This window comes from Artemia sp. Qi Xiang Cuo, chromosome 9, assembly GCF_049724085.1.
Source record: "Artemia sp. Qi Xiang Cuo chromosome 9, ASM4972408v1, whole genome shotgun sequence".
Classification (NCBI taxonomy): Eukaryota; Metazoa; Arthropoda; class Branchiopoda; order Anostraca; family Artemiidae; genus Artemia; species Artemia sp. Qi Xiang Cuo.
In genome coordinates, this window is record NC_142802.1 from 68,105,730 (window position 1) to 68,131,117 (window position 25,388).

At 36.4% G+C, this 25,388-nt stretch overlaps 1 protein-coding gene and 1 pseudogene across 1 annotated transcript in view; one reads left to right on the plus strand and one right to left on the minus strand.

Moving 5' to 3' along the window:
- Window positions 1–25,388, plus strand: part of LOC148948966 (NFX1-type zinc finger-containing protein 1-like) — a 147,372-nt gene that overhangs the window by 116,458 nt on the left and 5,526 nt on the right. Inside the window, exons 17-18 of the mRNA XM_089095073.1 lie at window positions 5,322–5,374; window positions 14,102–14,247. Coding sequence (XP_088951199.1) covers window positions 5,322–5,374; window positions 14,102–14,247 — 199 coding nt within the window. The remainder of the gene's footprint in view (window positions 1–5,321; window positions 5,375–14,101; window positions 14,248–25,388) is intronic.
- LOC148948967 (uroporphyrinogen decarboxylase pseudogene) lies at window positions 12,984–13,675 on the minus strand (annotated as a pseudogene).

Below are 25,388 nucleotides of genomic sequence, written 5' to 3' on the forward strand. Positions count from 1 at the left end.
CCTTTTAAGATAAAGCAACAATCCATTTTAGGATTTTCTTTATTCTTTACGTTTAATTTGGTATCACAATGGCTCAGTTCAACGACTGGCTCTTTTTTTGGTTCTTAAAAGGACATGTCATGATTAGTTTGTACACAAGTTTGAATTAAGGCCATCTTGATAGTATTAGGACTATAGATTAGCTTTTAGATTTTGTATCATAGCTTGAAATTCACTCTTGTATGGAGAGAAATAATCGGATTTCCAGAGTTCATATTATGTCTTATTTGATCTTCATTGCAAGTGATCATAAAGCATATTTCTTACAATTTAAGACTGTATATTACCCCCTATTGGTATTATAGCTGGTGAGAGCAAAATGCTGGCGAGGGAGCAGCTGTCCCCCATTTTATATACAAGTCCAGTGGACATTCTTTTTTATTAGGCAACCCAAAAATCTCGGTCATCCCCATTGCAATTCCAGTGGGCTTTCCCAGTAGGCAAAACTCATATAAAATGAACTATCTCAGTTGTCCGAAGGACTGAGCATAGAGTAATGAATTTTAGAAAACTTTTTATTTCCGGTCTTCAATCGCCATAAAGGGCTCACAGAACTGATATGCTATTTAAATTACCCTTACTCGATGCCTATAAACCTTAGTTCTGCCCTAGGATGGATGGATGATAGACTGTATGTCAATAAGTGTAATGACATCATTTTTATACAATTCTGATAAAAGGCTTATGCCAGCTTTGCCTGTAACTCAGGTTATCTCTCTTTGCTTTTTTGTTAATTAGCCATGGCTCTCAACTTTTTCATCACAGTCCACCAAGTTGATTTTAATTCGCTAGACGTTTTAGCTAAGGGAATTGAAAATAAAGTAAGCATATATGCGATGGAGTGTACGAAGAAATCGTTTGTAATTTCAATCCTATTCTCAGGCATGAACACAGTAATAGGGATCTTTGGATACAAATCTCTTTTTCTGATCATATAGTCAAACTTAAAATGATATTCAAGAAACTTCTAATTACTCTTGAAGTTCAAACCGTGTTGATTGATATAGCCTGTTTACGGTGAAACCCTTTGAGAAATAGCACAAAAATTGCCATTTTAGTGCCATATAGCACTTGCAGATAGAAGAATTTATAAAAAGTACGTAGATATAAGAAACAGCTTTTGAACGAGCCATTAAAAATCTCTCTATGATGTTGTAGTAGCCCGCTAGACCTGTTGAAAAAAAAAAGAAAAAAAAGGGAGACAGATCAGTGCTACCGTTGCAAAAAATGGATGTTCCTTGTTATTCAGGGAAGGGAGCTGTAATTTCCTTTTGCAAGGTTATGACCATTTTGATTCCAATGATACACTTTTCATTTTGATCTGACGCCATTTTCGAGAGGTTTGAGGCTTTCTTCGAAATCACAATAAATTTCTTTTCGCAATAAACTTTTACTTATAGGATAAACCGAAATAATAGTTAGGCTAATATTCCTGAGTCAGTGTCAGATGGGAATTTTTTTCACCAGCCAGTTTTTTTCAAAATTTGTTATTTTACTTTTGGTTACTATGGGCTGTGGTTCGCTCTTTAATAGGTTGCGGCTGCCACTGCAACCATGATACCTTGCCGGGGCATGCTTTAAAAAAAATGAGCCTAGAAAATGGCTGAAAAAAAAACAACAGCGGATACCGATATTCCTGAAACGGTACATGCGATACCAATGCGCACGACACCGATACGCGCGATATCGATACACCCGATACCACATACAACCCTTCCCCAGGGACTAAGAAGGGCCATATCATCATCAAAACCATATATATATTGGACCTTTGAACTATGTTAAACAAAATGGGTATCTCAAAACTTTTATAGGACTTGTTGGGGGGCCTTTAGGGAGGGGGGCTATTTGCCCTCCAATCTTTTCGGTCACTTAAAAAGGGCACTTACAAATTTAATTTCCGTTCGAATGAACTTTTATACAGCTCTCCATGATGCTCTGGCCACCCCCTAGCCCTTCTAGAAAAAAAAAAAAAGGAGACAGATTAGTGCTAAGCATGCAAAAAAGTCATTTTCCTTGGCGTTCAAGGTGATGGAACTGTAGTTATCCTACAAAAGGTTTTCGACCATGCTGATTCCAATGGTGCATTTTTTATATCGATTTAACGACATTTTCAAGGGGTTTCAGGCTCTTTTTCGAAATCACCATAATTTGTTTTCGCAATAAACTTTTACTTCTAAAATTAACCGAAACAATAGTTACCATTCCTGATTTAGTGTCAAATGGCGATTTTTTCTCACTAGACAGTTTTTTTGAAAAACACGTTTTTCATTTTTTGATTACTATGGGCTGTGGTCCGCTCTTTACTAGGTTACAGCTGCCACTAGGTTACAACTATGATATATATATATATATATATATATATATATATATATATATATATATATATATATATATATATATATATATATACATACATTTTTTTCACTAGTCAATTTAGTTTTATCAGCTAAATATTAAGTACCAGGAGACCAAGCTTCGCTTCTAAATACATATCTTTCTCTCTTTATGTATATATATATATATATATATATATATATATATATATATATATATATATATATATATATATATATATATATATATATATATAATATATATATATATATATATATATATATATATATATATATATATATATATATATATATATATATATATATATATATATATATATAAAGAGAGAAAGATATGTATTTAGAAGCGAAGCTTGGTCTCCTGGTACTTAATATTTAGCTGATAAAACTAAATTGACTAGTGAAAAAAGCGGTATATTTGAAAAGAGATTTCTAGATGTTCGAGATGTAGTTTGTTTTTTAATGTATAAAACAAAAAAGCTATGTAGAATCGCTACTTTTTACGAAGACAACGATGAAAACTGAACAAAACTTTGGTTGTAAATGTAATCTAGCTGTATAATATATTTAATCTCGTTGTATGTTTGATCTTCTTTAGTGAATAATAAAAACTAAATCATGACTAAAAACTAAGAATAAAATAAAAACTAAATGACTAAATAAAAACTAAATAAAGGTTAAATAAAAACTGACGATTTAAAGGACCATTCAAAACAGCAAAAGATTTTAAAAGTAAAACTAACTAAAAAAAATATCAATGTCATTGTCTGACGCTGTAGAATGATGACGGCGGACTTTTAAGTTGCTCTACTTTGTTTGTTTTTTTCTATTTCTAGGGGGTTCTTTTTTTATTGTAAGTATCATATGTTTTAATTTTAATTTTGTTCTTCATTGGACACAGCTGTTGAATACATAACCGAGGTATTTTCTTAGATTCTAGTTACTGACTTCACAAAAAGTCCCTTTCTCTTCGTTTTGTTCAATTTGAAATTTCAGGATTTTGTATTCTAGGCTAATTCCCTCCCCCACAAAATTTCACCAGAAATTCACCATATATTCTACCTTTGTTTTGAAAAATAGGTAGAATATTCCAACCCTTCTTTTCTTCATTGTTTTTATTTGCCTTACTTTTCCTTTACCTACTCAATTTTGACTGAGGAGAATTTTCCTAAGGGTAATATCTCCGCGGGGGGGGGGGGATCTTCGAAGACCAAGACCGTCTCTTAGAAGACCAAGCACCATTGAAAGCTATGGAGAATTTTCTGTTTTACTATGAAATTTGATTGAAAAGACAATAATTTTACGTATTTTTTTTTTCACCAAGGTGTGGCATCACAGAGAATTGTGATGCTACAGGGAACTTTCGAAGCATCTGAATTGTTCAAATGATATATTTCCTCTGTGCTGATATTAGTAGCGATACCACCAGTATTTGAACCGATGTTGCCAGCATTCGTACCACAGGGCCACCGCTGATACCGATATTTTTGCCACACGCTATGGTCACTTAGTTCATCTTTTGTGGTCTAAAGGTTCTACAAGTAATGCTCCTAACATTATTTTTGCTGTGGTAATGCTACAGATACTACCAGTGAGGCTGCTACAAGCATACTATCTGTGGGGAGTAAGTTCCATAATATCTGGCCCACAGTGTCACGGGTCTGTGGTTGCTATTACTAGATCGCTGGAGGAGGGATGCTGAAAACTTCTCCGGGCTATCTAAATGAAACAATGTACCGGAGCCTTTAAACGTATCGTAAATGGAGCCTTTAGTGGTTAATTCTTTAACCATTCAGCTCTCTAACTGCGACGCCACTACAAATTCCCGACGCTCGAAGCTGGTGTTGGGGAGAGAAGGACCCAGATCTAACGACCGCTGCTTTTATTTTACAAATTTTACCCAGACCCTTGGGTCCCACTTTCCAAGCTATATCTTCCCTCGTGAAAGATGTTTTAAAAAAAAATACGACACTTCTCTTTTACCAATCCCCTTCATCTCTCTCTCTGAACTCTACCTATGTGAAAATTATTAAACTATGCATAAATATGAAAGGTAAAAAGAATCTTACTATTCGTGAGTCAGAAGCTATATCAGAACTCAACTAAAATAATACTTCAAATACAGCACACTTCAAAGAGTAACCTTCGACGCGGAGGCGTAAAGCTCTAACCTGTGGTAGTTAACACGTATGAATTGCCCTCTGAATTGAGCTTCAAAATTTACCCTCCGTTTTTCAAACTAATTTTGTTTGCTGCTTTAGTCACCAGTAGCTTCCATTTTTCAGAGACTTTCTAATTATCATATTCTTAAAACGCGTCTCATATCAATTGCTAGGGCCAGCGATGAAGCAATGAATTTAATTTGGAAATTATGTTAAGCTTACGAAAAGCACATTTATCTGATAATTATGGCCTCGGGCCCTAACAGCTGATTTTTTACTTTTTCCTACTTGATATGCAAGAAAACTTTTAGGGACTGAACTTACCAGAAGAAAGTTTGGCTCTGTTTAATCGAAGAAATAAAATTTACACTTTTGGATCGACGATGATGTACGTTTCATTAAACCAGAGTATCTCTTATCTCTAGCACAAAACAGGAGATGTTGGATGGTTTTTCTAAGATTTTAAGGAAAATAGGTGTCGGCTTTTAATTTTTCTATCGTTTATTAGGATCTCTCATCTAAGCTCTGAAAGCTATGGCAAGGACGTCTAGTCGATTCTAAGTAGTTCCGCCACCCAAATTTAAAAAAAATTGGTAATGGACGAGACATGGTTATCCTTCAAGGTATCTTATCGCCTTATCGGCATCACAAATAGACTGATATCATTTAAAATTAGACAGACTTGATTTACCCTTAAAATTTTTCTTTTTATATTTTTAAAGTGGGATACGTTCGCAGCATTAACATCCTTTTTACATTTTAGGTTATGCCTGACTCCTCTTCTTTGCAACACGCTGGTGATTCATCGATAGTAAGGTAAAGCTCAGTGATTTTATACATCGTCACCTTTAAATTATTGTTGGAATTGTTTTATAAGATTCCACCAGGAATGTCAATTACGGGGAAAGGAGGCAATTGCTCCTCTACATCTCACCCCCTCCCCTAGATTTTGAAAACACTTTGTTTTTCTTTTCATTGAAAAATGCCCTTTTATGTTTTTATTGAAAAATAACACATCCCTCCCCCCTAGGTTTAAAGAATGATCTAATCCCCACCCTTCTACATTTTTTTGAATTAACGCCACTAGGTTCTACTTCAAATATATTCGTAACTGAACCTTAAATTGATTATGTTATACAAGATATAAAAAAAGTTAACAAATATGTGGCGTGAAGGAAAATATGAAATCTTGGATAGTAAATTTGTGGCCCAAGTCTTATTCACAAAATTGGACAAACAGAAAAAATAATTTAAAATAAAACTGAAAAAAATAAACTTCATTAAACTTTTTTTCAGACGGGACAAAATTGAAAATACGGTTTTACTCTCCCTGACGTCACTTGAAATCCCATTTTACATTCAAATTAAATTTCTAATGTTCGTGCTAATGGAGGGTATGACGTCTGATATTTAAGTCTGATAAAATAGGAAACTAAAGCGCATTAACACGTGTTCAAGATGAATGAAAAAATACAAGCCAAACTACGAATTAAGTACTATACATTTTTAACACCAATTCTAAATTTTACGAAAGGGAGAATTTATCTAGCCAAACTTAAAAATGGCTACTTCCCCCCCCCCCTCACCTCTTTCCTGCCTGGACATGATTGGAATTTAGATATCGTTTGATTCTTTAAGTTATTTAAAACTTTCTGTTGAATTTACTTGACGAGGATGACTTTTTTCTGGTGGCGTTGCTGTGCTTGTTTGAGCCAAACTTCAGCATAGGCCAATTTCTTGAGAAATCTGTTGATTTCCTTGTATCAAGTCAATTGCTAGATGTTGCTGTTTTCTCTACAGACGTGACAAACGATTAATGTAACTCGATCTATGAAAGAAAGCCTAGCATAGCCTGTGGTAAACTTCAAAGTGCTATAACAGCATCACAGAAACAAAGCCTTACTGTTATCGTTGCAGCCGATATGAGCCTTAATTTGTTATCTTTTCTGTCCTTTAGGACAGAGATTCTTCTTAATTTGTTCTCAACTCACCGTCATGAATAACGACCTGGCATTAATATACTCCATAATAGTGGGTTTACATCCAATTTAAACTTTGTCCTTTCAATAATTTCGATTACAATTTACGCTCTTCTGGCGGTAACAATGCAATTAGCGTTTCTGGCTACTTAACTGTGTAGAATATGCTCCGTGCTATTCCAAGTAAGCCTAGCTCTCCAGTCAGGAATGATAATCGTTGGGTTTTGAAAGAAGTTTGGGAAAGAAAGAAACTTCCCACTCACCATTCTGTTTCTTACTACATTCTGTTTAAGATTAATATATCCTACCACTATTGCAGGTTACCTCAGGCTTAAGCACGAGGTAGCCTGCAATAAGCGGTAGGGTACTCTTATTAAAATCAACATCTCACTGATCTGGATATTTGTCAAAACCATGGAAATGATAAGCAATGTGCCCTTTGCCATACAAGCCATTCTGAGGAAGAGTGGACTGACTCCTACACTTCTGAGTTTCTTCCGCCCAATCCTCAGCGTGAACTGGGTTTCGGAAACTAACTCGGTAAGAGACGTTCTGAGCCTGCTGGGAGTCGAGGCTTTATAGTCTTCATCTCCAGCGTATGTGATACTGTGAGTGAAGTGAAAAAGAAATTCTCAAAGGGGGATGATTTCATCTGTGGCTTGCACAGAGATAGCATCTTTGGTTTAGTACCTGATTCGTCCTGTTTTAGTATCTATCACTATGGTTATCGAAAAGGGAAAAGATCCATTCCAGTACAGCTCGCATAGGCCGGTCCTATCTAAACATTTTGAAATACTGGTTATTGCTGAAATAAGCCCACTGTGTGTTTTTCTCCACTCTTATTCCAGTCCAAAAAGGAATCTGTCAAGGAGCTATCTCTTTACTACCTTTATATAACAGCAGTGGGGTTGAGGCTCAGCAGGTGGCCAAATCTAGTTTTCGGTACGAGGTTTTGGCTTTTTTTATTTATGCTGATGATGTTTTGAATTTGTGTTGTTCTTTTTCCCGTTTTGAAGAGATTTTTTGTGCACTGAAAGGTTTACATGAGAGAATTGGCTTTATTTTCAATGAAATTGCAACTGATTTCCTTGTTTTCATTCACAAGTAAAGTAATCTTGGCCAAGATGTAAAACTAGATGACACGAGTGTAAAACCTTCATCTAGTATAGTGTGTCTTGGTCTACCTATTGGTTTTGACGTTAAGTTGACGCGTGCTTATTTTGTAGAAAGAAGACGTGCTTCTTTTGTAGAATAGAAAGACTTTGCTAGCAAGGTTCGGAAAGCTTACTGTATGTTCGTGTCTTCAAAAGCTTGCAAAACATGTACTGGCGCTCTCTCTCTATTTTTGTTCCTTCTTTTCAGATAAAAATAAGCATACAATATGCTTTTGCTTTTTCTGATTTTGCAAATTTCTCTTGTGACTAACTTCCTTGGAAAAGCAACAGTGTCTAAGTAGCCATTGAATCAAACCCGATCTGTACACGGCTGTACATAAAAGGCTTGGGAAGTTCAGTAGAAGCTTAGCAGGATATGAATGGTGGAATGCTTTGCAATATTAGTGTAGTCTATATTTGCTGTTTTGTGCGTTTTCTTTTTATTTGTTTATCTTTTTTCATATTTAATCTACCAAGCTTGAAACTACCACAAATCAGCATCGATAAATAAATGAAACCCAAAACGAACAGAAATTAAAATAAATAACCGAGTCAAACTCAAAACGAGCAGAAATTAACATAAATTGGGCGCAAAACCCCTATGCCTTCCCAAGGCCAGAACAAAATTTGCACTTTACTGAAAAAATACAAATGAATGTGCATTGTCAATTTAATATACATATACTGATATTTAGTAATCATAATGTTAAAATTATTGGATTTATTAAAGTTATAAAAGTAAAAACATTTACATTTTTTTCAGTCAAGCGCAAATTTTGTTCTGGCCTTGGGAAAGCATAGGGGTTTTGCGCCCAACTTATGTTAATTTCAGCTCGTTTTGAGTTTGACTCAGTTATTTATTGTTATTTTTGTTTGTTTTGTGTTTCATTTATTTATCGATGATGATTTGTGGTAGTTTCAAGCTTGGTAGATTATTTGATTTTATTTTTGCTAATTTTTTGTTTAATGGAGTTCTTTACTTTTCTTTGAAAAACTTATTTTGTGGAAAATTTTTTTTAATAAATTTCTGTTCGTTTTATATTTATATAGTCTTTTCAGGGAAAAAGAAAATATAGCTAAATATCTTGTCGTTTTTTAAAACTTAATAGCTCGACATTTATTCTGTATGTTGGAGAAAAATTCTCGGTAATGGCTTGTTCACAACAGCCTTTTAAAAATCCAATCGCAAATAGTACTGATCAACTTAGTTTCATACCTCCTTTAGTTAGCATACAGTGGGAAGCTGGATGACATTCGCAAAAAAATATGTTTACTTTCTTTGATACCTTTGATACACTTATACTATTTTGATTTGGTTAAATTTTAAGAGCAGAGGTAGCCTCGAAAGTTTGAACATAATACTTTCAGTCGTTCTTGGGATACTGCTGAGATGCCTTATTGGGAATTAGCATTATCACAGTGCATTTTGATTTAATCTTAAGGACATTCAGTTTTAAATTATAATGGGCAAATGGGAGGTTGGGAGTGGAAGGGGGACTAGTTGCCCTCCAATCACTTTCGACTATTAAAAAGGACATCAGCCCTTTCTCTTTTCTAGTGATTGAGCCCTTTTCAAAGTTCAAACGACAACTTCATCGATACAAAATGCCCTGGTCTAAACAACAACAACAACAAAAAATATTACCAATCACTTTCGACTATTAAAAAGAGCACTAGCCCTTTGAATTTCCAATCGAATGAGCTTTTTTTTGAAGTTTCTACGACACCACCTTCTATAAAAACATTATATGCCCCCTAGGCATAACTTAAAACCCTTGCCCTGAGGGTTGTGGGGAAGTATCCTCCTCGAAAACATATTTTCTATCCGGAAATCAACTACGCTGAACAAAATGGCTATTAAAATTTTGATTAGATGTGTTTGGGAGAATGATGAGCGTGAAGGGGGGCTAGTTAACCTCCAATCACTTTCGACGATTAAAAAGGGAAATAGCCCTTTAAATTTCCAATCGAATTAGCGTTTTTTGAAGTTTCTAAAACAACGCCTTCTATAAAACCTTATATGACCCCAGGGCATATAATCGCTTCCAATCGCTTTCGACTATTAAAAAGGGCACTAGCCCTTTGAATTTCCAATTCAAGGAGCCCTTTTTCAAGTTTCTACGACAAAAATTTCAATAAAAACCTTATATAACCCCAGGGCATAACTTATAACCCTTGTCCTGAAGACTGTGGGGGGAGTGTCCTGCTCAAAGCCATAATTTCCTGAACTTTGAACTGCATGGAACATAATGGCTATCTCAAAATCTTTATTGGGTGTGTTTGGGGAAATGGTGGGCGGGGAAGGGGTGTTAGTTGCTTTCCAATAGCTTACGACTATTAAAAAGGACACTAGCCATTTCAATTTCCAATCGAATGAGCCCTTTTTGAAGTTTCTACGACAACGCGTTATTATAAAAACCTTATTTGCCCCCTGGGCATAATTTACAACCCGTGCCCTGAGGGCCGTTGGGGGGAGGGTTGTCATCCTCAAAGACCTAATTTCAACTACGCTGAACAAAATGGCTATTTCGAAATTTTTATTGGATATGTTTGGGGGACTGATGGGCGTGGGAGGGGGCTAGTTGCCCTCCAATCACTTTCGACTATTAAAAAGGGCACTAGCCCTTTGAATTTCCAATCGAATGAGCTTTTTTTGAAGTTTTTACGACAACACCTTCTTTAAAAACCTTATATGCCCCCAGGGCTAACTTAAAACCCTTGCCCTGAGGGTTGTGGGGGAGTATCCTCCTCCAAAAAATATTTTCTATCTGGAAATCAACTAGGCTAAACAAAATGGCTATTGCTCGGGGTGACAGCCACTGGCACCAATGTTCGTGGTATTTACCGCTGGCACCAATGTTCATGGTATTTACCGCTGGCACCAATGTTCGTGGTATTTAGCCACCGCTGGCACCAATGTTCGTCGTGATAGCCACCAGAAACAGGGGTGGAACCCCAACAGCTATCTCAAAATTTTGATTGGATGTGTTTGGGGGAATGATGGACGTGGGAGGGAATCAGATAACTGAACGCTCTGATTTCCTAACTGTACTTACCCAAAATCACCGACGGATTTGTCGAAAGCAAGGACCTCGCTTTTCGAAGCATTAAAATTGAGTCCAATTTCGGCATATTTCCTACTAAGCACAGAAAAAATCGTCTCAACAGACGATATGGTTCTACTTAAATTAAGGATGTCGTTAGCGTAATTGAGTATGGAAAGGTCCAAACCCTTAAAAATAAAACTAATTCTAACCTTTTCTGGAGTTATACCACGCTATTATTATACAAGGCGAAGTTAACCAACCTTGGTGGATTCCTTTCCAAAATCGAATTGTGGCTTTACTCATTACGTAACCATGATGAGTAGGTACTTTCACGACAAAACATAATCTCGCATACAGATTTTTAAATACCCGCACGACTGAACGATTGAGACTTCGCTTTTGCGCACTATACGTTAAATGGGAATGCACACCAGAATGGAAAGCACGAGAGACATCGTGAGCCGCAAGGACGAGAAACTCGCCATTATTCTCCGTATCCATCAGGCGACGTTGGCAATTATATAATGCACGTGTTCCCGACTGTAGCCCTCCTTAAATACAAACTGGTTGTCCGGAGTTTTACAAGCCTTATTTACGTCCTTAATCACTAGCAACTCTAGCAATTTACGTCGAACAGAAGAAACTGTTATAGGCCTAGAAACAACATTACCGGCTATCCTTATCTTTTTTCAGAACAGGAGTCAATGCAGCAACACAAAAAGAATCGGGGACAATACCAGAATTAGAAATGATTTGGTAGAACAAATGTAGATGATGCAGCAGCTTATCACTTGCATATAATAAATGAAAACTATATAATTGATAATAACCACGCGAGAACTAATTTCGGAGGCGAATGATAGCACTGTAAATATCAGAGGCCGTTATTACGAAACAAATAAGTGATTCAGTATCAGCTAGACTATCCACTAGTAGTGATTCATAGTGGGTTTCTTACACTGGAACAGGTGGAGAAAATTTGCTGGTGAAATAGCTGATCCAGTCACTCTCACTTGAAAGCTCTGAAGCGACACCTTTTGACTTTTTCCCCCAATGAATCTCTAGATTTCATTTGGGTTAGTTGTGAGACGCTTGCTCCTGCAGTCAATAATCTCAGCTTTGTAATTGGCAAGATACTTAGCAAAATGACGTTTGGTATATAACCGTATGTCATTAACGGCACCAGATTTCGACCACTCGCAATCATTCCATATTGTTTGCCAAATTTTGAAGATTTGTAAATTTGCGGTAAAGCCGGATTTATCCACCAGCCAGGTATTCCTGAACCCGAGTGAACTTTACGTACAGGAGCGGCACAATGCTCAGCACAGCACATTGCATGTGTGATTTCATTACAGTAAATGTTGATTATAATTTTTTTTTCTTGGACTCGGCAAGTTCCGAGGATTATGGCAGCAGTCGGAAAGGGATCTTAACTTTGTCAAGTGTTGCATCAAGCTCTGCTTTATATACAACAGCATTTATTTTCTTCCGGTCATATTTGAATTCCCACTTCCGATTCTTTTCATCTTTTTTAAAGAGAACTTTATCAATAACAAAACAGTTGGAAATTTGTAAATGATCGGATACCGATACGCTAAAGTCAACATGGCTTGAGCCATTCGCAGTCACGCCGTTCGAGCAGAGCATGATATCAAGTGAACTCGTCGGTCCGGAGTTATGCATTTACGTATACGAATGGTCATCTGGGACAACATATATATTGGACAGAGAAGACAGAAGTATTTGAGATCTTGACTGATATGGCACTGAGAGGTCGCAGTTCACGTCCCCAGTGAGGATAACACGGTGAGATGCATAGGCACACTGCTGTAAAGATTTAGCAAGCTTTGTTGTTGTACGGGAGAAATTTTATTTGGAAGCCAAGCTCTTATAATTTGTTGGTAAATAGCAGCAATATACTATCAGATTTCCAACGTTTATACCTAGGCAACATTTATTCTCGACAAGTACTGATGCCGAAAGGTGAGAAGTGATTAGTATCGCCAGTCCGCCGGAAGGTTTTTTTTTTTCTTTTTCTTTTTTGGTAAAACCAATTTAATTATCATAAACATGAAGCTACAAAAGTTTGCCCTCGCCATAAATATAAAAGTCCCAACAAGTCCAAGTTCCAACAAAAATATATTAAGTGAAATTTAGTTTTACCACAAAGAGAAGGAGAAACAAAAAGAACATCCGTAAAACGTGTGGCTGCAGTTCCCGGTCCATAGTCATAAATAAATTACTAAAAATCATGCACTGTATCAATAAAAACATCTAAAGATTCTGGGTTCACGTCTGGATAAATACCATTACCCAGGTTTGCAATATATCACCTCTTGCCAAACTTTTCTACCATATTTTTGGTAGCACTCTGAATGGAATCACTTGGTCCATATAATACGCAAGGATCTAAATTCCCTTGAAGAGTGATATTATGAGGTACCTTTTTTCTTGCTTTTGTGGATTAATTGTCCACTCAATTTGAATAACATCATAACCTAGGGTAGATAAGTCTTCCAGTGCATAGTGACCACCTTTTGCAAACACGGTCATAGCCCAAGTCTTTTATAGCAGATTCACTCTTTGAACAATACCCTGAACGTACCCTGAGGTACGATAAAGCAAATTTTTCTAAGGAATCAGGCCCTAAGTATTCTGCATGTAATTCGAACACTTGCAGCATATGAGCATCTGCTTTAACCTGGCCAATCAAATAATCCACAGTCACATCAGTGATAATTTCTAGCACTTTGTGGGAATCCTGGGGATGAGCATAAAGCCAAGGTTTTAATTTATTCATTATCTTGGATCCTCCGCCTTCTGCCATATAGCTGAAGATGGTCCATGGAGCGCACCAGAACCCCTAACTCAAGACCTACTAGAGGCAATTGTATCGGTTATGTACATAACTGATGCCACACAATTGAGGTACATACTGTTGCTATTAAAAATTTTTTCTCTAGCTTAAAGATTCCCTACACCACAGAGAAACCAAGGGACTACTTAAAAAAATCTTTTTTTTCTAATTTCAGAGAGACCGCTTTAATTTCAGAAAGGCCGTTTTTATGAAACCAAACAGGTTTTTAAATTGGGGCGGTGTGAATGGCCAGGAATATGTTATAATTGGCGTTTCAAATTGCATCACAGATGCAAACTGACTAAATTTAAGTACACTTAACCCCCGGACTTTAGGAAAATAATATCTCTCTTTGTCTTCGACAGTATTACCTACGTAGCAAAATGATATTCAGCTGCACAGTTTAAGTTTGTACACATCATTTTTATTTAAATCAACAAAGACTGTTTTTCCTTATGCTGGTCCATCTGCATCTGATAATAATATTTCATTTAATTTTTAAGCAGTAAGCTGGTATGCCAAGAACCATGTAGCCAGAAAGTTAAGTGCGGTCATTATTGCCCAAATTTGTGTGGTGACCCTTGCATAACGCCATCTCAGTGCCTTATATGCAACAAAATCAACGAAGAAAAGAATAAATCAGATACAGGTAAATTCTCGATAGCTCGTTGCTCTTATTTGTTTCACTTTGTACTTGACAAAAATTTTTCTTGTTTGAATATTAATCTAACTAGAACTAAATTTATTAAAATTTGAGAAGTATTTTATTGAAAAAAGCTTTTACTATGAAATTAGGCTTAAAAACAAAGTTATTTTTGCAAGAAATCTTATACTTTTAATATTGTAGAAAAATAAATATATTTATTGAAAATAAAAGATATAAAATTATATATTAATTTTGTGGGAAAGGTTTCTTTTAATTAATTTCTGTTTGTTTTATATTGATATAGTCTTTTCAGGGAAAAAGAAAATAATACTTTAAATCTTTTCGGTTTTTTCTTTAAGAAATTATAGTTTAGCCTGCTATTTGTATGTTGGAGAAAATTTTTCAACAATTTTTAATAACATATACCCTTTTAAAAATTTGGACACAAATAGTAGCGTTTAATTTAGTTTTATACCTCCTCTAGTTGACCTGAAATAGAAAACCTGATACCATTCGCAAGCAAATAAATTTCTGCTCTTTGACAGCTTGGATGCACTTACACTTTTTTGTTTTGGTTAAATTTTAAGAGCAGAAGTAGTAATACAAGCAGCACTAAAATTTTGAACATAATACCCTCAGTCATTCTTGGGATACTGCTGAGATGCCTTATTGGCAATTAGCATTAACACAGTGTATTTTGATTTAATATTTATTTTTTTAACATAATGGGCAAATTGCATAACTGTAGAGGGTTAACCTACGGAAAAGCTCTGGAGATACAGTTACAAGACCGTTCAGCTATGCTGAACAAAATGGCTATTTTAAATTTCTATTAGCAGTGTTTGGAAAATTATTAGGTAAAGAGGAGAGCTGATTGCCCTCCAATCACTTTTGACTCTTAAAAATGGTACTATCCCTTTGAATTTCCAACCAAATTAGCTCCTTTAAAATATCAATAATATTACTTGTTATGATAGACCAGCGCTGCCTATGTTATTGCTTACATGTCCTTTTAATACTTGCATGCGTATAGTTTTTTATTTAATTGAAACTCCCCCTAAACATTTCTACTTAATGCCCTTAAGTGTCATTAGTCACAGTAACCGTAGAAGTTTTATCAAAAGTATACACATACTGTCTTCTGGCTAGTTCAAAATCTGTCATAACTTACCCTGAAAGGTCTAACATAATAATGTAAGCCGTTATTGTGATTTTGCTTTGTCACCCTATTGACAATTTATATGATCATAGTTCGTTTTGATTTAGTTCAGCATCCGACTATATATTCATTTAAAGCTACGCCTTAATACAGTTAGTTTATGTAGTAGCAATAGTTGTAGTAGCAGTAGTAGCATTAGTAGCAGTATGCACACAGCACCTTTTTTTCAACATCCCTTCAATACACAATAAAACTTTTAACTTCCATCAACCGGGCCTGAAGTATTGCTGATACGTCCTCTTGACAACCTTTGTGGGTATAGTTTCGACTTATTTCAATACAGTTACAATATTGCGCAGTTTTCCCCTTAATACCCATAGATTTATTAGTAGTATTAGTAGCACCAGTAGTTAGAATATCAGCAGTAGGAGTAGAGTTAATAGTAGTAGTCTAAAATTTAGTAGCAGTAGTAGTAGTAGCAATACTAATAATAGTAGCTGTAGTAGTAGTTGTAGGAGTAGAAGCAGTAGTATTATGATGCAAATATTGTCTCTTGGTTTGTTCAACATCCCCCAAAACAAGTGTTATAAGTTTTAATCTCATATATGAAACTGTTCCTTAAAATATTGCCAATATGCCCTTTTGACAGCATGCATATGGATGGCAGGTTGTCATCCGTAAAACAGAAATTTTCAGAAATAATCTCTGAAAATTTCACCTTCATACCCTTAGGCATAGCTGTAATAGTAGTCACAGCAGTTGTATAACTACTCAACTCAATACAATTAGCCATTGCTATGAGATTGTCGATTTGCTCTTTTTAACCTGTATATTCGTATACTTTTTGAAATTTTCATGTTAATGCCCTTTACCTTACAAGTAGCTGTGGTAGAAGTAGCAATTGGAGCAATAATTATAGTAGTGGTAGAACTATTATATGGTACAGTAGCAGTAGTATTAGTAGCAGTGTGCACATTTTGCCTTTTGGTCAATTGATCTTCCCCTTAAAGTATTCTCCGAGATTTCTAACTTAATACAGAAACCAATTCTTAAGATACGCAATTTTGAAAATCTAAATGCACACAGTCTCTTTTGTTAGTTCTTAGCTGCCATCAATATTCTCTCAAATTTTACCTTCATAGACTTAGCCTTAATAGTATTACTGTCACAGTAGTTTCGGTGGTATTAAAAGCAGTTGCAGTGTTAGTGTTATATTAGCAGCAGCAGTAAAAGTAGTAGTAGCAGTATTATTAGCGGTAGTAGCATGTGCATATTGCCGTTCAGTTGAACATCGCTTTCATGATGCCCCAGAAGATTCACCTTGACACCCTAACCCGTTCCAAAAATATTGTTGATGTGCGTTTTTGCCACGCTTTTGACGCCCTTTTTACCTTAATACTCTAAGCTTTACAAGTTGTTGGAATTAAAGTAGCAGTTGGAGTAGTTTAGTAGCAGTTGTAGCATAAGGAAAAGTAGCAGTTGTATTAGTGTTAGCAGTGACACGCATATATTACCTTTTTGTCAATTCACCTTCCCCTTTAAGTATTCTCCGAAAGTAATACAAAAGTCAATTCTTGAAATACAACCTTATGACAATCTGCATGCGCATAGTGTGTTTTGATTTAATTCAAATTCCCCCGGAATATTCTGTCAAATTTTCACCTTCACGCGTGTAGCCTTAATTGCACTAGCATCGAAGTAGTAGTGGTAGTATTAGGAACAGTAGTAGCAGTAATAGTGTATAACTATCAGTAGTAACAGCAGTAGCAGCAGTATTAATAGCAGTAGTAACAGGTAAATTTTGCCTTTTAGTCAACTGAACATCCCATTCATGATGCCCCTGAAGTTTTCTTTTGATATGATAAGCCGTTCCAAAAATATTACTGATCAGCATCAGCAATATTACCGTATCAGCAATCTGTATACACGTAGTATGTTTTGATTTAGTTCAAATTTTCCCTCAACGTTTCCTCAGATATTTTTTTTCAATATCCTCAGCCTTAGTAGTACTCGCTACAGAAGTAGTAGTTGTAGTGATAGTAGTGGTAGTAGTAATATTTCTAGTGGTAGCAGTAGAAGCAGCAGTAGTTGTAGTAGTAATAGCGTGCAAATATTGCCTTTTTGGTCACTTGATCATCTCCCTTGTCATTTCCTGAAAATTCCAAATTAATATACTCAGTCATTCCTGAGTTACACCCTTTTGACCACCCATTTACACATAACATATTATGATTTATTTCCACACTCCCGTCAACATTCCCTGAAAGACTCATCTCAATGCCCTTCGTATTTTGGGAAAGTAGAAGTCAAACATGGATACCCTTTTATCAATAACATATTCTATATGTAAACAATGGACAAATCGTCTATCTTGCAGCCCTTGCCCCGAGGCCTTGCGGGGGGGGGGGGTTGAGATCCCCAAACACATAATTACTGATCTTTTCAACAATGCTGAAAAAAAATTGATGTCTCAAAACTTTTTTTGGATGTTTGCTATGGAAAATGATGGGCGTGGGGGGTCTCTCAAAATTACCTTGACTCTTAAAAAGTGCACTATAACTTCCAATTTAAAATCAAATGATATCCATCTTAATTTAATGCTACCATCCATTCCATAAGAATCTTATATGCCCCCAGGGCACAACTTAAGGCCCTTGCCTCAGGGCTCTTGGGGGTTGTTCCAACCCTAGAGGCACTGTTATATATTCTTTGAACTATTTTAAACGAAATTGCCATCGCACATTTTCAATCAGATACATATGGTTAAAAGAGGGGTAGTTGGGGGGGGGGGGCTAGTTGACCTCCATCAGTATTGACTCTTAAAAGAGAACTAGAATTTCCAACTTCGACCAAATGAGGCACCTCTAAAGTTTATATAATCATCCCTTCCATAAGAACCTTAAAAGTCCCAGGGGTATAACTTACAACTCTCGCCCTTAGGCTCTGATGCTTTGTATCAACCTCAAAAGCCTTGTTATAGGACTTTCGGACTATTTTCAATAAGAGGCCTGTCTCAAAATATTTATTGGATGCATCTCGGGAAAACAGATCATGTTTGTATGGGGGGAGGGTGAGAGTAGGTGAGTTCTGATCACTTTGACTCTTAAATAGGACACTAGAACTTCTGATTACCAACCCAATGAGTCCCCTTCAAAGCATATACGACTATACTTTCTATAAGAGTCTTATATGCCCCGAGGGCATAACTTACAACCCTTGCCCTGAGTGCTGTAGGGGGAGGGGTGGTTTTTCTCACAGACATAATTTCCGGACCCTTCAACTACGATGGACAGTATTGTTATCTCCAAATTTTGATTCGAGGTGTTAAAGGAAATGATCCATAAAAACTTTATATGTCCTCATAGTATAACTTGCAACCCTATCCCCAGGGCGCTGGGGGTTGTATCCATTCTATAGGCATTATTATATTTTCTTTGGACTATTTTGAATAAAATCGCTATCTCATAATTTCAATCCGATGCGTTTGGTGAAAAGAGGGGTTGTCGGGGGGGGGGGTTGCTAAATTCCCTCCATCACTTTTGACGCTTAAAAAGGAACTAGCACTTCCAATTTTCAACCAAATGAACCTCTTCTAAAGTTGAACAACCATCCCTTCCATAAGAAGCTTAAATGCCCCGTGGCATAACTTACAGCCCTCGCCCCCCTGCTCTGGTGTTTTTTTTTTTTTTTTTAACCCCAAAAGCCTTTTTATCTGATCATTGGACTATTTTGAATAAAATGACTGTCTAAAAATTTTTGTTCGATGTATTTTGGGAAAACACGATTTGCTTTGGGGGGGGGGGCTAGCTGCCCTCAGATCACTTTGCCTCTTAACAAGGGCACTAGAAATTCAGATTACCCATTCAATGAGTCGCCTCCTAAGTATATACGACCGCCCTTTCTATAGAACCTTCTATGCCCCTGGGGCATAATTTACAACCCTTACCCTAAGAGCTTTGGGGGCGGGAATGTATTCCTCCAAGATATAATTTCTGGGCCCTTCGACTACAATGGACAAATTTTCTATCTCCAAATTTTGATTGGACGTCTTTGGGGAAATGATGAGAGTTGTAGGGAGGCTGGTTGCTCTTAAATCACTTTTGACTCTTAAAAAAAGCACTACAACTTCCAATTTCAAATCAAATGAGCCCCATCTGAAGTTTATACCACCACCTATTCCATAAAATACCTTATATGCCCCCATGGCATGACTTACAGCCTTATTTCCAGGGCACTGGGGGGTTGTGTCAACCCTAGAGGCATTGTTATATGTTTTTTGAATATTTTCAGCAAAATCGCTATCTCCCAATTTTAATCAGGTTCGTTTGGTGAAAAGGGTTAGTTGGGGGGAGGGGCTTCCTGCCCTTCATCACTTTTGACTCTTAAAAGGGAACTAGAAATTCCGATAAAATGAGCCTCCTCTAAAGTTTATACAACCATCCCTTCTATAAAAATCTTAAATGCCCCCGGGGCATAACTTACAACCCTTGCTCCCAGGCTCTGGTTTTTTTTTAACCCCAAAAGCCTTGTTATAGTAAATTTAGACTATTTTGAATAAAATGGCTATCTCAAAATTTCTATTAGATGCATTTCGGGACAATACGACGTGTTTGGGGGGGTGGAGGGGGGGGGGTAGTTGCCCTCCGATCACTTTGACTCTTAAAAAGGGCACTAGAGGTTCTCAATACCAATCCAGTGAGCTCCCTCCGAAGTTTATATGACTACACTTTCTATAAAAAACCTTATATCCCCCAGGGTATAACTTACAACCCTTGTCCTGAGGGCTGGGGGGGGGAGATTTGTCATCCTCAAAGACAGAGTTTCCGGAGCTTTCAACCAAATTAAACACAATAGTTGTTTCAAAATTGCGGTTTGAAGTAGTTTGAGGAAATGATGGGCGTGGGTTGGGGCATTTGCCCTTTGATCACTTTCTACTAATAAAAAGGCACTAGTCCTCTCATTTTCCAATCTAATTAGCCCTTTTTGAACTTTCTACGACAACGCTTTCTATAAAACCTTATATGTCCCAAGGGTATAACTTACAACCCTTGTCCTGAGGGCAGTACGGGGGGAGGGGGATGGTGTCATCTTCAGAGACATAATTTCCAGACTTTTCAACTATGTTGAACAAAGTGGCTATATCAAAATTTTGCTTGAATGTTTTTGGAGAAATGATGGGCGTGGGGGGAGGCATTTGCCCTCCGATTACTTTTGACTATCAAAATGGGCACTAGCCCTCTCAATTTCCAATCGAATGAGCCCTTTTTAAGTTCCTATGACAACGCTTTCTATAAAACCTTATATTCCCCCAGGGCATAACTTACAACCTTTGCTCTGAGGGCTGTAGGGAGGGGGTTGTCATCTTCAGAGACATAATTTCCAGAGTTCCTAACTACTTTGAACAAAGTGGCTATATCAAAATTTTGCTTGAATGTTTTTGGAGAAATGATGGGCGTGGGGGGAGGCATTTGCCCTCCGATTACTTTTGACTATCAAAAGGGGCACTAGCCCTCTCAATTTCCAATCGAATGAGCCCTTTTTAAGTTCCTATGACAACGCTTTCTATAAAAAATATTCCCCCAGGGCATAACTTACAACCTTTGCTGGGAAAACTGTGACATAATTTTCGAACCTTTCAACTACGTTTAACAAAATAGCCATCTCAAAATTTTGTTTGGTTGTGTCTGGGGAAAGGGTGGGCATGGGAGGGGGGTTAGTTGCCTTCCAATTACTTTCAACTATTAAAAAGGGAACTACCTGTTTAAATTTCCAATCAAATGAGCCCTTTTTGAAGTTTCTAGGACAACTCCTTCGATACAAAGTGCTCTGGTCTAAGACCCCAAAAAATATAAATTGCGCCAACAACTTTACTTAGGCAACGCTATTGCGCTGCCTGTGATAAATATCAAGAGTGTAGGAAGGAACGGTAAACTAACGTCTGGGCCACTGCCACCTTTCATTTTCTGGTATCTTAGATAACAAATTCATTATTGCAGAACAGATACACGCAGATACTTGATAATCCTGCATCTATGTCTTCAGGTAATCCTGCATCTATGTCTTCAATGCAAGATATGATGCTCTCTCTCTCTCTCTCTCTCTCTCTCTCTCTCTCTCTCTCTCTCTCTCTCTCTCTCTCTCTCTCTCTCCCTTTCTCACTCTCTCTCCCTCTCTCTCTCTCTCTCTCTCTCTCGCTCTCTCTCTCTCTCTCTCTCTCTCTCTCTCTCTCTCTCTCTCTCTCTCTCTCTCTCTCTCTCTCTCTCTCTCTCTCTCTCTCTCTCTCTCTCTCTCTCTCTCTCTCTCTCTCTCTCTCTCTCTCTCTCTCTCTCTCTCTCTCTCTCTCTCTCTCTCTCTCTCTCTCTCTCTCTCTCTCTCTCTCTCTCTCTCTCTCTCTCTCTCTCTCTCTCTTTTGTTTTTGATGGTGTTTTCTTAAACCACCGTATTTTTAATGCTTTTTATTTCGGAATCAAATAGAAAAAAACAAGTTTTTTTAAGTAAAAGTAAGAAGCAACCTTAAGACTTAAAACGAACAGAAATTATTATGTATAAGAAGGGGGTTGACCCCTCTTCCTCGCTCTTTACGCTAAAGTTTTTTAGTACTTTTAAAAAAGCGTCTCATTGTTCTAATTAAACGGCCCTTGTGTTTCAGAAGTCATTATTAAAGAATTGGGATAAAATTCAAACTTTAGCGTAAATAGCAAGGTGTTGAGGAGGGAACAACCCCCTTTATATACGTCATAAGTTCTGTTTGTTTTAAGTTATAATGTTGCTCCTTACTTTTAGTGTTAAAAACTTTTTTTTATTTCTGATCGTTTTTAAATAATGCCAGGAACTCTGGCCCCACCTCCACGGAGAAACCCCTATCCATGGAAATATCCTCTAGGTAATTCAATCCCGGTGAAAATTCACCCCGGACAATTACTCTTAACCAGTCTGCACGTAAAATTGAGACGGAAAAGAGAACGGCAAGACATATAAAAAGAATTTTTATAAGAATTCTTGCAAAATCCCCCGAGTATAATTTCCCCTGACAAGTTCACTCCCTGGAAACTTCCCTCCCCATTGGAAATTCCCCCATGAAACAACCTCCAGAAGAAAATTCGCCACCCCCCCCCCCCGAAAATGTATGCATACATCCCAAGACCAAATACTATGCGATGCGTTAACAATGGACAAATTTTATAACTTAAAGACCTTTCCCCTAGGGCTGTGGAGGGGGGGGGGTGTATGTTATATCAAAAGGCATAGTTAATGGGCCTTTCAACTATGATGAACAAAATGGCTATCTCAAAATTTTGATCGGACGATTTTGGGAAAAAAGGGCGTGGGAGGGGGCCTAGTTGCACTCCGATTTTTTGATCACGTTAAAAGGCACTAAAATTTCAAATTTTCGTTCGGACGAGCCCTCTCCCGATATTCTAGGACCATGGGGTCAATACGATCAACCCTAGGAAAAAAACAAATAAACACGTATCCGTGATCTTTCTTCTGGCAAAAAATATAAAATTCCACATTGTTGCGAATAGGAGCTTGAAACCTTTACAGTAGGGTTCTCTGATACGCTGAATCTGATGGTCTGATTTTCATTGAGATCACTTGACTTTTAGGGGCTGTTTACCTCTTTTATCAAAATCAGGAAATATTTTTCAGTCTCGAAACCTTTTATGGGTAAGATAAACTTAATGAAATTTATATATTTAAAATTAGCGTAAAAAGCCAATTCTTTTGATATATTTATTTGTATCAAAATTCCGTTTTTTTAGAGTTTAGGTTACTATTGAGCTGGGTCACTCCTTACTTACAGTTTGTTATCACGAATTATTTGATAGTTTCTTATGAGACATGTACAATACAGAGGAATGATCATTCTTTAAAAACTTTTTTTATTAAAAATTATTTATGTACCAGCCGAAGAGCAAAATTTTTTGTATATATTTGAAAACAAAGTATGCGAAGGCAAAGGCTACTCAAAATTCAGGTCCAATTTGGGCTGGGGTGCCTTCATTTCCTTTGCAGCCTGGATTTATAACACTTGCACATACCCCTTGCTTCGCCTGAGTAAGGCTATGCTCTTGAACCTTCTAAATTGTGCCCTTCATTCGGGTCTGTTGTGATTTAAACTCTATTCCTCCAGAATAAAACCACCTGGAGGAAATGAACCACAGATCGTGAAAGGATTAAAGCCATGATGCAAATCTATGTCTAGCTCCCCGTATTTCGTTGTTTTAAGATTTAACAGGCTTTTTTGTAATTGTTAAACTGGTTATCCAAGTACAAAACACCAAAGTAAGCATATATTTAAAGTATTTTTTTTCGGCAAAATTATACCTCGGAGTCAGTTTTAGGGTAAGGATGCAAGGGGCACTTGCCCAAGGTGTAGAAATTTAGGGACGCGAAATTTAAAATAAATAAACTAACGGTTGTAATCATTTTGTAATTATTGAAGTTTTATGTTTATCAAAATAAAATAGAGGGTGCATTTAATAAATGAAAATAATTAGTAAATTATTCATTAATTAATATATAAAAATGCATTACAAAATAAAAATAGTTAAAATAATGAATAGTGATTAAATAATTGTAATAATAAATTAAAAATAATTTTGCTAACAAATGAAAATGTTGTTAAAATTTGGCCAAAAAAGTTTGTGGGAGAGAGGTAGGGGGCGTTAACAAAGATTTTGCCCTAGGCGCAGGGTAGGCCAGAATGCCATTGCTATACCTACTTTTGTAGATATGAACCAGAAAACCGAAATTTGTGCCTAAACGTACCTAAACCATGGACTTTTCACAATTTCACCTGAACAGTCTTGGAGAGTAGAACTATGCAAAAAAAAGGTTTTGCGATTCAAGAAAACAAAAGTTATTGTTTTTACTAAAACGGTGACTATAAAAATAAAGAATATAGACCTTCAATTGAAAAGGTAAAAGTATATTTGTTTTCTTTCATTTACTCTTTTTCAGAATTATAAACACGTAACCTTGAAATATTGAATAGCTTAAAATATTCCCAGACTGTAAAACAAGGGACGGTCGAGCATAGAGACGAAACCACAAGATTGAAAGTCTAGTCTGAATCGATTCCTCCTCCGTTTTCCAAGAAACTTTGAATTATTTCAAAACTCTGTAAAACTTTTCAAAACGCATCAAAAAACTTTTCTTTTATCCATTTTTTTTTTTGCTTTTTTACGAATCGGCCGATTTTCTTTTTCTTTTAAGGGAGGGAGTCAAACCTGCCGACCCTCCGCACTGAATACTGTCTTGCATAAATTCTGCCCTCTTATCAAAAGTTTCTCTTTCATGTTCGACTCAATGTGAAGCAAACTAAAAGAAGTTGAGGAAATGAAAATTCTCAAAAATATTTGAATTATTTCTCCTCTGTTTTCCAGGAAATTAGGGACAATTTTCTCAAATATACACTAAATTAAAACACAACAAACGCGCATACCAGTAAACACGTGTTTGATATCTAACAAGAACTTGAAAACAGCTTGTTTTTTATTATAGTGCTTATTCTCTTGCAAAGATTTTGGTTCATATTTTTTTTATATTTCACAATATAGCTTCTAAAAGACTGTGCCTTTGGTCGTACATTCTTAAAATAACTTGTTCATATTTTTTGTTCTGTTTTTTTTTTTTTTTTTTTTTTTTTTTGTTACGATAAAGTTAGTAAACAAATTTTGAATCCGTTTTTTTTTCATAAAGCTATTTTGCCGTTTTTTTTTTCTTTTCTTTTTTAAATTTGAATCCTATTCTTAGTAGTTGTATTTTTATAAAGTGCAAGCAAACAGAACAGAAGTTTTCTCTCAAAAAGCGACTTATCGGAGCTCCACTCATGGTGTCCTTAGGAGTAGAAACCCAAGTAGTTCGAGCAACAGTATTGCCAACTTCCATTTATCCCTTTGATATTGAAACAATGCACCGCCACCTAATAATCTTTCGAAATGCCATATATTCAAACATTCATATTTTTTTTTTCTTTCGA